At 39.1% G+C, this 10,708-nt stretch overlaps 1 protein-coding gene across 1 annotated transcript in view; it reads left to right on the forward strand.

Annotated features, from left to right (window-relative positions):
* The window catches only part of TMEM87A (transmembrane protein 87A), a 36,222-nt gene that overhangs the window by 12,808 nt on the left and 12,706 nt on the right, over nt 1-10,708 (forward strand). Inside the window, exons 6-12 of the mRNA XM_014526390.2 lie at nt 125-178; nt 288-344; nt 3,928-4,078; nt 4,977-5,038; nt 7,082-7,265; nt 7,993-8,092; nt 9,405-9,498. Of these exons, the coding sequence (XP_014381876.2) occupies nt 125-178; nt 288-344; nt 3,928-4,078; nt 4,977-5,038; nt 7,082-7,265; nt 7,993-8,092; nt 9,405-9,498 (702 nt within the window). The remainder of the gene's footprint in view (nt 1-124; nt 179-287; nt 345-3,927; nt 4,079-4,976; nt 5,039-7,081; nt 7,266-7,992; nt 8,093-9,404; nt 9,499-10,708) is intronic.

Here is a 10,708-nt window from a genome sequence, read left to right on the forward strand (position 1 = left end):
TAGGGAAAGGATTTGAGCTAGATAGAGAAGAAGGCTCAAACACTAATTTCAAAGTGCTCTTTTTTGTAACCCAACAGTTTTTATGCTGTTGTAATTTTTCATTAATACTTTTTTCATCCTAAAGATGTTCTACAAAGAATATGTTCATCCAGAACCCCTCTCAGGTAACAAACAGGAGGTAATGACTTTTCTTTGGTATGTATGGTTTTTTTTATTAATAGGGGGAGGGGAAAAAAATCTTGCATCCTGATTAATCTCCTGGCTTTTTTCCCCTCTCTACCTTCAAGAGTTTAAAAGATAAGAAGGAGAACAGTGCAAACCATACGACTATGGCAGAAAAAACTGTAAGTATCCTGAGAACATTGGGTATAAGGGTAGTGTGGAATCTAGTAATCTCATGTGAACTTTTTTTTCTGTTTGCACGAATTCTTTATAACATGTAGTTTGTGTGTGAAATAAGATAGCAATACCAGAATTCTATTAAACATAGCTATGTTTTAGCTTTGACAAAATGTAATATGTGTGATAATTTAGTGACTATAGAATAACTGAGTGAATCTCATTTTTCATAAGAAATATTTGTTAACTCTTTATTCATTGTTCTTTTTGTGTCTGAAAGGTTAGACTGTTATAAACTGCATTAAATGCAAGCTGCTTTTTTAAAAATTTAAGTCAGTAAATATTAAAATATAAAGTATGTCTCAAACTTAATTTATCAATGATAATTTCGTTTGATTTAATATTTGTAGTATTCAAAGATATTAAATATTGATTTAATATTGATATATTCACTGATTCATCAGACCTAATAAACTAGATTAATAATTAAAAGTGTAATCTGCTCAATACTTTTAATGAATATTGCATTCTACCCCAACTAGATATAATTGTTTTGCCACAACCTCAAGGGTGCCTGTCATGCAAATATCTATGCACGTGCTTTACTTTACACCCATTAATACTATGATTGCATTCAGTAAAGTTAAAGTTTATATGGCCCTTTCAGTCTTTGTGGAACTGATTTGAAATGCAGCACAAACTGTGGAGACTGTTTCAAAGTTTGGCGTATGGTAAATAAGTTATCTGTTTTCTTGTAATTTAAATAAGGGCCTTGTTGCATGGTAATTTTGGAGCTCTTAACGCCTGGATTGTCCACAGTTAACTCCTTAAAGTAGATTAAATGCTTGTTGTTTTGCACAAAGTTATTCCACTCCAAGGCAGGATTCTTTCTGATCTGTACTACCCAGCTCCTGTTCCATTAAAATGTAGATACTCCTCATAGATGTGCTGCCCAAGTTGAAGTAATCTAATATCATAGGATCTCTCATGTCCACACCTGTAGAGCAGGGATAGAAGCCTTCCATAGCTCACCAGCCCCGTACAGAAAACTCTCAGCTACAGCTCCTAGTCCTGCCCCTGTTTACCAGGCATCTAGTGGCAAGTCACAGTTGTGCAGGTGTGGGACATTCAGAGAAGGTTTCTAGACTACGGGTGTGACTGCCTGGTGGGGAGGCTGCGCCAGAAGCCGGAGCGGGGCCGTGGTCACTTTTCTGCTCTGGATACTCCTGTGGCTGTGAGAAGCCTGGGAAAGCTCCTGGCCGGCCCTATGCAAACCCCATATACCCTCAAGCCCTTCTCACAAACTCCACAGCCACACCCTCTTCCTCACACAATCACACATCCCACAAATACCACACACATAGCTCCCCACAAACCCCACACCCACCCGTCCATACCCCACCGAATCCCTGCACACCCCACACACTGTACAAGAATAAGACTGCATTTTGAGCTATTATGCAATCACTTCTAGATATACAACACAAACACACAAAAGTCTGGAAAAGCGCAGGCTCAGGGGCGATCTGGTGGCCACCTATAAGTTTATCAGGGGTGTTCACCAGGATCTGGGGGAACATCTGTTCACCAGAGCGCCCCAAGGGATGACAAGATCAAACGGTCACAAACTCCTCCACGACCGCTTTAGGCTGGACATGAGGAAGAACTTCTTTACTGTCTGAGCCCCTAAGGTTTGGAATAGACTGCCGCCAGAGGTGGTTCAAGCACTTACTTTGAACGCCTTCAAGACACATTTGGATGTTTATCTTGCTGGGATCCTATGATCCCTGCTGACTTCCTGCCCCTGGGGTAGGGGGCTGGACTCGATGATCCTTTGGGGTCCCTTCCAGCCCGAATGTCTATGAAATCTATGAAACTCCCAGCTTGGACAAGTGGCGGACTGACAGGGCTGGGGAGGGGGCCAGGGCCCCCAGGCAACAGCCTTTAAGTATTGCTATGAGAAGGGGGAAGTGGGGAAGGGCGCAAATGCAAGCATTGGCTCCTGGGTGCCAGAGACCCACGGTACATCACTGGCTTGGACTAACACTGATCAACATTTGTGTGGCTCTCAGTGTAAATTGTAACAAAGCCCTAATATTCTTCTACTTCTATTAAGCATCTTAATTCCAATTCTATAATCTATAATATGAACACAAGATAGTTTTTAATATACAGCATTCTCTTTGTTTTAGTTTTTGTAATTGAGTAATTTCTTAAAGAGAGGAAGCTTGAAATTCTTCCATACTAAAATGGTTCAGTGAGAAACTATAATGAAAATTAAAAAATGTCTTGAGGCAGCCTTAAATTTGGGGACTGTTTTGCCATCATCATAAGAGCTGTCAAATGTCAGAGGACATTTTTTTTGATATGGGTACTGTTGTACTTGATTTTAGGGCCTTGTGGTATAGACAGAATAAATTGATCGGTGAGACTATTCCAGTCTTTAATGCAAATGTATTAAACACTTAAGCAATATCAAAACTCTGAAACAATCTATAAAGGTATTCTTACTCAGGCCTTCCAAATGATGCACAATGACTCAGTTGGCCAGGTATTGTCATGGCATCAAGGGTTGCAACTGCAGTAGCTGGGTGTTGTTTGCTTCTCTGGCTTCCAAAATGTTAAGCTTGTTCTTTGGCTATTTGTTAGGTTTTACATCTTTTTTTTTTCCCCCGTATGATTAACAAGCTTCCATATATGGTTTTGCCACAGGTTACCGCCAGTCACCCCTTCATAGCAGCTGTCCCCTGTTACTCTATTGCCCATATCCTGTCTTTCAACTTTCTTATTTCTAAGTAGCTCATTCTTGTTGCTAATAAGACAGTGTAACAGTGACATCAACAAAGCCAGTTGCACCTTATCGTGCATTAGCAGATGCATAACCAACAGAGCGAGGGAGGTGATGCTCCCTGTCTATGCAGTACTAGTTAGGCCGCAGTTGGAGTACTGTAACCAGTTCTGGGCGCCGCACTGCAAGAGGGATGCGGAGAATCTGGAAAGGGTCCAGAGGAGGGCCACTTGTATGATTAGTGGCCTCCATACAAAACCCTATGAGGGGAGGTTGAGAGATATGGATCTCTTCAGCCTTCACAAGAGACATCTGAGGGGAGATCTTGTAGCAGCCTATAAGTTTATCAAGGGAGGACAACAGAGATTTGGAGATGCACTATTTACCAGGGCACCCCTAGAAATAACTAGGAATAATGGGTACAAACTAGTGGAGAGTAGATTCAGGTTAGACATTAGGAAGAAATTTTTCACAGTAAGGGTGGCCAGAATCTGGGATGGACTGCCAAGAGAGGTGGTACTATCACCTAACTTGGAAGTCTTCAAGAGGAGGCAAATAGGCACCTGACTGGGGTCATCCGACCTTGGTCCTTTTCCTGCCTGGGGCAGGGGGTCATACACAATGATCCTTCGGGGTCCCTTCCAACTCTTCCATCTATGAATCTATGAGTATATGCTTTAGATATGAATATAGTGCTTGGTCAGAATATTTTCTGGAGTCTCACTAGAAGTGTTTACTCTTGCACTGATCTGATTTGCTCTGTATTGTCCTCTGTCTATATCTGGGCATTTCATTTTTAGGCAAGGAATGCTGTGATCAAAACGTGGCGAGATGGGCCATATATCTTTATTGTGCAAATTGGGATTATGGCCTCGAAGGAGTCTAGTACAAAAGTTAAGAGGATGGAGAAAAGTACACCCCCATCTAATCCTGAAGAGAAACTCTTTACAAGTAAGTTATATATGGCAATTTCAGTAAGAAAAGAATGGATTTATTGAGTACTATCAGACATAAGGTGTAATTTTGTAATGTGGAGATTGTGGTCCTGTGTCAGCTGAACTCTAGTGTGGCATGTTTAATTCTCAATTGTGTGAGAGAGGGAGGCATCTCTCACACGATTGAGAATTAAACATGCTACACTAGAGTTCCCTTCATCCTAATGAAACAGATGATCCTTTCACAGGGTTGTGAAGATTAGCAGTTTTGAGCATGATCAGGTTAATGGTGGAAGTGAACAAGAGATTCAGGCAATTCATTTGAGGATCTTATCTATGTATAGGTATATAGTTGAGAACACCCTATAGAATGAGTGACCCTCTTAGGGAGCCTGGCCTCAAGTGGTGTATGGCATTGCAAAATCAAGATTAACACCTTGTCATTGTAACTAACAGTATTTTGGAATGCTGTCCAACCTTTTGAGAAATACATTAATGGAAATTTGGTGTTTTAAATTAAATTGTTACTGGTTAATATGGTGTTTGCAATAATGGATACACTGCATTGGTAATTAGGAAGAAGATGGAAATTCAAAGTACAGGCTTAAATGCAGTCTTGAACTTGCCTTATTATGCATACAGTCTTTAGCAGTCTTTAGCACAAATTAGTTTGTACACTGCCAAGGGCTGCTGAATAATGAGGAATGCCATTTTAATTGCATGCTTGCTTTTGAATATTTTATACAAGTTTTAATTTTTTTCTTGATAAAAGTGCAGGTTAGGTATAAGAGTTATTACACTGTGTAGGGATTTAGGATTATCTTGTGTAAGTGGTGAAGTCAGAATTAGGTGTCTGCCATGATTTGTGCTTTTTCATCCCCATCTAAATCAGCTGTTGGGTTGTGTTTTGACAGTGACAGTGGAGCTGCAAGGTCCATATGAATACCTCTCTCTTGCAGACTATCCTCTCATGATCGTAAGTAAAACTGAATTTTTTGAGTTCATCCACAGAATCGACACAAAACCTAGTGTAAGAACTATTAAGTAGCGTTGTCATACAGTGACTTGCATATTGGCTCAAAAAAAATCAAACACACTTCTAGCAGCATTCCTGATATTAAATTTTTTAATGCCTTTTTCCTATATTACAAAATTCAGATAATTTTTTTTGTCTGAATAATATAATTGCTGTGGACTTGTTATGTCAGAGGATATCAGTATCATTAGGGCAGTTACTCACTCATGAACTGAAATTCTTAAATCTCGCTGCCTTCTTAGTTCATCTTTGGGGAAAACTTAATGTGTTTATCTGTTGCCCTTCTTTTGTGTATCATTGCTTTCTCTGCTCTTCTGAACCAGCCACTCTTTTATGGATCTTCATGACCACTGAAGTACAATAATCAAGCTTTTAAATGACATACTGTAATTCCTTTGAGTCAGCAAGTCTTTTTTTATACTATCTTTAGCTGTTTCTCCTGCTGACTAAAGGACATGACAAGAGTTTTGCAAAATGTTCATGCAATTATAGAAGCCACAAACAAAGGCTGACAGGAAGTAAAGTCTTTATCCTAATTGCATTTGCTAGAGTGATCTCTGCTACCAGGGGTAAGCTGTAGCATTTCAGTAAGAAACTGAGATACTATGTGCTTTGCTTTCAGCAGTAGAAGGTATCCAGCCTTATGTCTAGAGACTCCATTCACATATCTGAATGTTAAAACATACAGATTCAGGAAAAGGGCCCCTGAGTCTAGAGTTAATGTGATCTGGAAGGATTCATCCCAGGTTGTAGTATCTAGGGCCTTCTGTTTGAATTGCATGAGTAACCCACAAATAGGATTTTTATGGAAGAGAAATTCTATACTGGAGAAGAAATGTGTTAAGATTGTGGAGCTTCCAAGGCACTGCCCGGTTAGGTTTGCAGTGTTCCTGTTTTAAAAGCCTGTTTTCTGTAAAGGGAGACTGCACAGTTGTCTGTACGATATCCCACTTTAAACCTGATTGTATATCAAATTGTTATTAATTTTGTGTATTTCTCCTTTCTCTTCACCCTCATCATTCTTGTGCACATAGCTTCAGTGCTCTTTTGGAAATTTATTGTGTTGTTATAGGCTATTAGGGTTTCTAATTTGTCACTGAATAGCATATTAAATGTCTTTTGTGATGTGTCAAGTTTATTTCTGCACAGTGTAGGGGAAGATCATGATAAGCTCAAAACATGATACAGTGCTAGTTTGAGCAGTCTTTTATGATTTAATTTCTGGGTTTCTTCCTAGGGTCCCTTATCTAACCCCCCCCCCCCCCTTTTAAAAATTACCTTGACTTTGTTTGAAAACTGCACTAAAATTCAACTTCTAGGAGTCAGGGAAATGACCTATAATGGAAAGCCAGTCACATCCTTATTGGGGTTGAGGTGTTTGCAACCTGTCAAGTTAATGTTGTTGGGTTGTTTTTTGGGGGGGGGGTTTCCCCCCTCTTCCCATGGTAACCCTGGCTCTTCAGGCAGTCTTTCCAGATATTCAGGAAAATATCTGGAAATTACCATAAAGATAACAAAGTTCACAACCACAAAAACATAGTCATACCAAGGGACACTATTTCTTGGTGTTATGGGATGATTTGGACAAGTCCAAACTCTTATCTGAGTTTTCTGAATTTGCCTCCAAAGGAATAAGTCAAATGGATCAATCAACTCAGAAGAAATTGGCAAGCTTCTCTTATACAAGAGTGAAATCACTTACAAACTCAGTAGTACTGATTCTTTTTGCTGGTAATGATAAAGTATATTAAGCCTCTAAATTTTACAGAACACCAAGATGAAAAGAGAAGTAAAGTTTTTTGACTCCCTCTCCTTTCCACATTAGCTTGTTGTACTGATACAACAACACACACACACACACACACACACACACACGGAAAATATAGCAATATTAAAGCCATGCTGTTCTTATATGAAAATACTGTTGGATCTAACCATCCTATTGATTTTTGTTTTTCCCTTGCTTCCCTCCTGGTATGATAGTTTTTCATGGTGATGTGCATTGTGTATGTGTTCTTTGGAGTTCTCTGGCTTGCATGGTCAGCCTGTTATTGGCGGGACCTCCTCAGGATCCAGTTCTGGATTGGTGCTGTCATCTTCCTGGGAATGCTGGAGAAAGCAGTCTTCTATGCAGAATTTCAGAATATCCGTTACAAGGGAGAATCTGGTATGTAGCAAGGATGGCTTATAAAGGTGGTAGTGGGACAAGGCAGTAATGACTTGCTCTGATAGCTAACTAATTTGATAATGAAAATACAGTAACTGTTTGATAGTTGGGAATTGCTTCACAACAAGCAGTCAAGAGCCAAAGTTTTTGGGGTTCTGTTTGCCACAGATTCTCCATATAACCTCTGACAAATTGCTAACTGCTGTCTTTATTGTAATGGCTGTGAAAACTTTATGCTGTCTACTTCATAGGAATAACTGAAGTCTGTTTCAGATGTCTTCTGACACTTTTTTGAGACTGCAAATGCACTGTTTTATGTGTATGATATTCTTGCACATGTTAACATCCTCTGACCTAACTAATGAAATTCAAAGCTGATACTCTTATACTGTGGTACAGTAAGAGGTCTTATTTTTCAGGTTGTCTCTTTGCTGGAGGATGCACTCTTCCAGCAAAGAGGCTGGGCTGGCATAATCCAAGGTATTTGGACTGAGTATCTCACCTTTTTTGAGGATAAATTTCCCATTATCTTGTTTAATGCTGAGTGAAGTATTTGGTACTTTCTGGAAATTTGTTCCAGTAGGGGATAATGAAAGCATTGAAAACTTCACTTTCCTGGATTTCAGGAAATAATCTTGGTTACTGTAGTGTTGCTATTGTTGCTGTGTATTATTTAAAACCAAATTACATGTATGTAAATTAGTTTCCTGTACTTTGTTCTTGATAGTCCAAGGAGCACTGATACTTGCAGAACTGCTTTCTGCTGTGAAACGTTCACTGGCTCGGACTCTGGTCATCATAGTGAGCCTGGGATATGGGATAGTCAAGTGAGTAATGGACTCTTATCTGCATGGCAGAAATTAGGCACTTATCTTTTAAATTTGTTAAATGATTTGAAGATCATTCGAAGACCATTAAGCAAACTGGCACTTCCCATTGCCTCATGGAAAACCATTGTTTGTACTTGAAGTATGAGCAGGTTAGGGAAAATTGACAGCTGTGAGCTCCGTATTGCAGCTTAGATCCTATTTGGAACAGCATGGAATAGGCATGCCTTTGTAGCTGCAGTGAACACGTGCTTTTGCTCTCATGTGTTTCTTTGTGTTTACAAAGATGAAATGTTTGGTAACTCATCTACTCTGTTCTGATTCATATGTGGCGTATTGACGTGACTGTGTCCTGAAGTTGGACAGAAGTGCTGCAAATGGTCATGGGAGACTAAAGAAATAGAAATAAAAGACAAAGCAGATCATTTGCAGAAAGGAATAGCATAAACCCAAAAGAGCTTGGAGAATGCTAACTTAAAACATAATGAGAGAAAAAGTTTAAACAGCTGTACAAAATTGTAATTGAAAATTATGTTTTTTTTCCTCCCAAACTATTTGACTAGAGTAGAAATTTGAAAATGTTTAAGGTTTATTTTCATCTGGTAGGGGTTCTCAAACTATGGGTTGTGATCCCCTGGTTTGGTATTGGTATCTACTTTGTATAGAGGGGAAAAATTATGTTTAATGTTAGGAGTGAAATCATTCTTTCTGTGAATATATCCTTCCCTAAAATAGGGCTCTTTTCTCTCCCATGTAAATAGTAGCGTTAATTATGAGCTGTACTGCCACTGAGAGATCTTTTGCTGGCAATGCTTACATCAAGCACCACAGCAAAAGGACTGCTTTTCTTCAGTTCCTACACCTGGTGGAAAGAGTCTTCACCAGAACTAAGACTTGCCTATAAAGCTTTGTTTAGATTAGGATTTAGCTTGATCTAACAAAACATTGTTTAGGCATGTTACATTCAGCTGGTTAAGATGAGAAAAATTGTATTTTAGAAGGATAAAAGCCTAGGTGACATCTTAAGTTTAATTTAAGCAGTTTAGCACATTAAGTACACTTTGCATTTTTTCATTAGTATAATGATTAGGGTGAAAGAATGAACACTTTGCACATCACACCTTTTATATTAAAGCCTAGGCAAAACCTAACAGTGCATGTAGAGCATCACAACACAATAATTTCCTAGCTCTCTGAATAATTGTGAAGAAACTCATTTAATTGTGTTCCTCTTGCCCCATTCTAGACTAAGTAAGGGCATGCTTTAGCTTTCTTTCACTTAATTTATATTTCTTTTATGCTTTTTCTACAGGCCTCGTCTTGGAGTCACTCTTCACAAAGTGGTTATGGCTGGAGCTCTCTATCTATTATTTTCTGGCATGGAAGGTGTCTTGAGAGTTACAGGGGTCAGTAACCAGTGCTTGAATTTTCTGGTGCACTGTAACTGTGGCATTTATGGATCTTATATATAATTATTATGACTGCAGTTTGTAGTGCAGAATCCCTGGGCTCCATTAAAAATAAGGAAACTTGGTGAATGAAATTTCTAAGCTTTTGAGCTGGAGAGCATAGAGGTGGGGTATGGAAGCTTTATTCTCCAAATAATTTGCCAATCAAATGCCTCCTTTGCTCCCCAAAATGTAGTTAGAAATAATTGCATTAAATAATATGTATTTTTAGTAACTAAAATATGCAAAAGCAGACATTTTTCCTGAATTGACAAAAAACATACACACACTGAAAACACTGACAAATGGAAGAAACACTGACAAATGGAAGTTGATGCTCCTTGCAAATGTTTGGAAGTGCACTTTTTAATACCCTAACTAGCACTTGTCTTTTTGAGATTTTATTAGACTCACCTTTTTGAGGCTGCTGACTTCACAGGGGCAGCACCAGTATGGTAGTGGCACTGCTGCTTTTTTCATTCTGAAACTTGCCGGTTGGCAGGAGTATGTTCCAGTTTTGGTTTTGCTCTCCATTTGAACGGTTTGGATGGTATATTTTAACATAGTCTCTTATTTGGTACCTTTTCAGTTTTTCTATGGTACTACAGCTCCAATAGCAAATGTGGCGCTCTCTGTAATTGATGCCTGTATAATGTTGTGGATATCCTTTCAGAAATTGCATGGTATAACTAGTTTCTCTAGGAAACATTCAGTGGCTGGTATGTATGGTAGTACAAGTCATCTTCTTTGCCAGATTATCTCTCGAATTAATTCATACACATGAGAGAAGACTGATTTCTTATTGTCTGGTGGTGGGTCCCATTTAATTTTGGTTTAGTTTAGTGTTAACAGTAGAAATTTGATCTTTGACGCCAGTGTTACAGAAGACCCACTAGCTAGATGTATGCCATACTGTCTACCTGCTCTCTGTAAGGGGTGTTCCTGCATGGGTGCACTATCACAGCAGTCAGGTTGTTGCTGCCACCTCTTCATTGACTTAGATTTACCTTACTTTGGAACACTGCCACTTGCCCTGACAGTCTTTGATAGGAGAGAGCTTTACCTGTCATGACTGATAGTGGCAGAGTGGCATTGTCAGCTTTAAACCCCGATACAAAATTCTCTGTGCATTGGGTTGAACACTAATTGAAGCCCTCTGCTTCAGCAG

The sequence above is a fragment of the Alligator sinensis genome, unplaced genomic scaffold (genome assembly GCF_000455745.1).
Source record: "Alligator sinensis unplaced genomic scaffold, ASM45574v1 scaffold1336_1, whole genome shotgun sequence".
Taxonomy (NCBI): domain Eukaryota; kingdom Metazoa; phylum Chordata; order Crocodylia; family Alligatoridae; genus Alligator; species Alligator sinensis.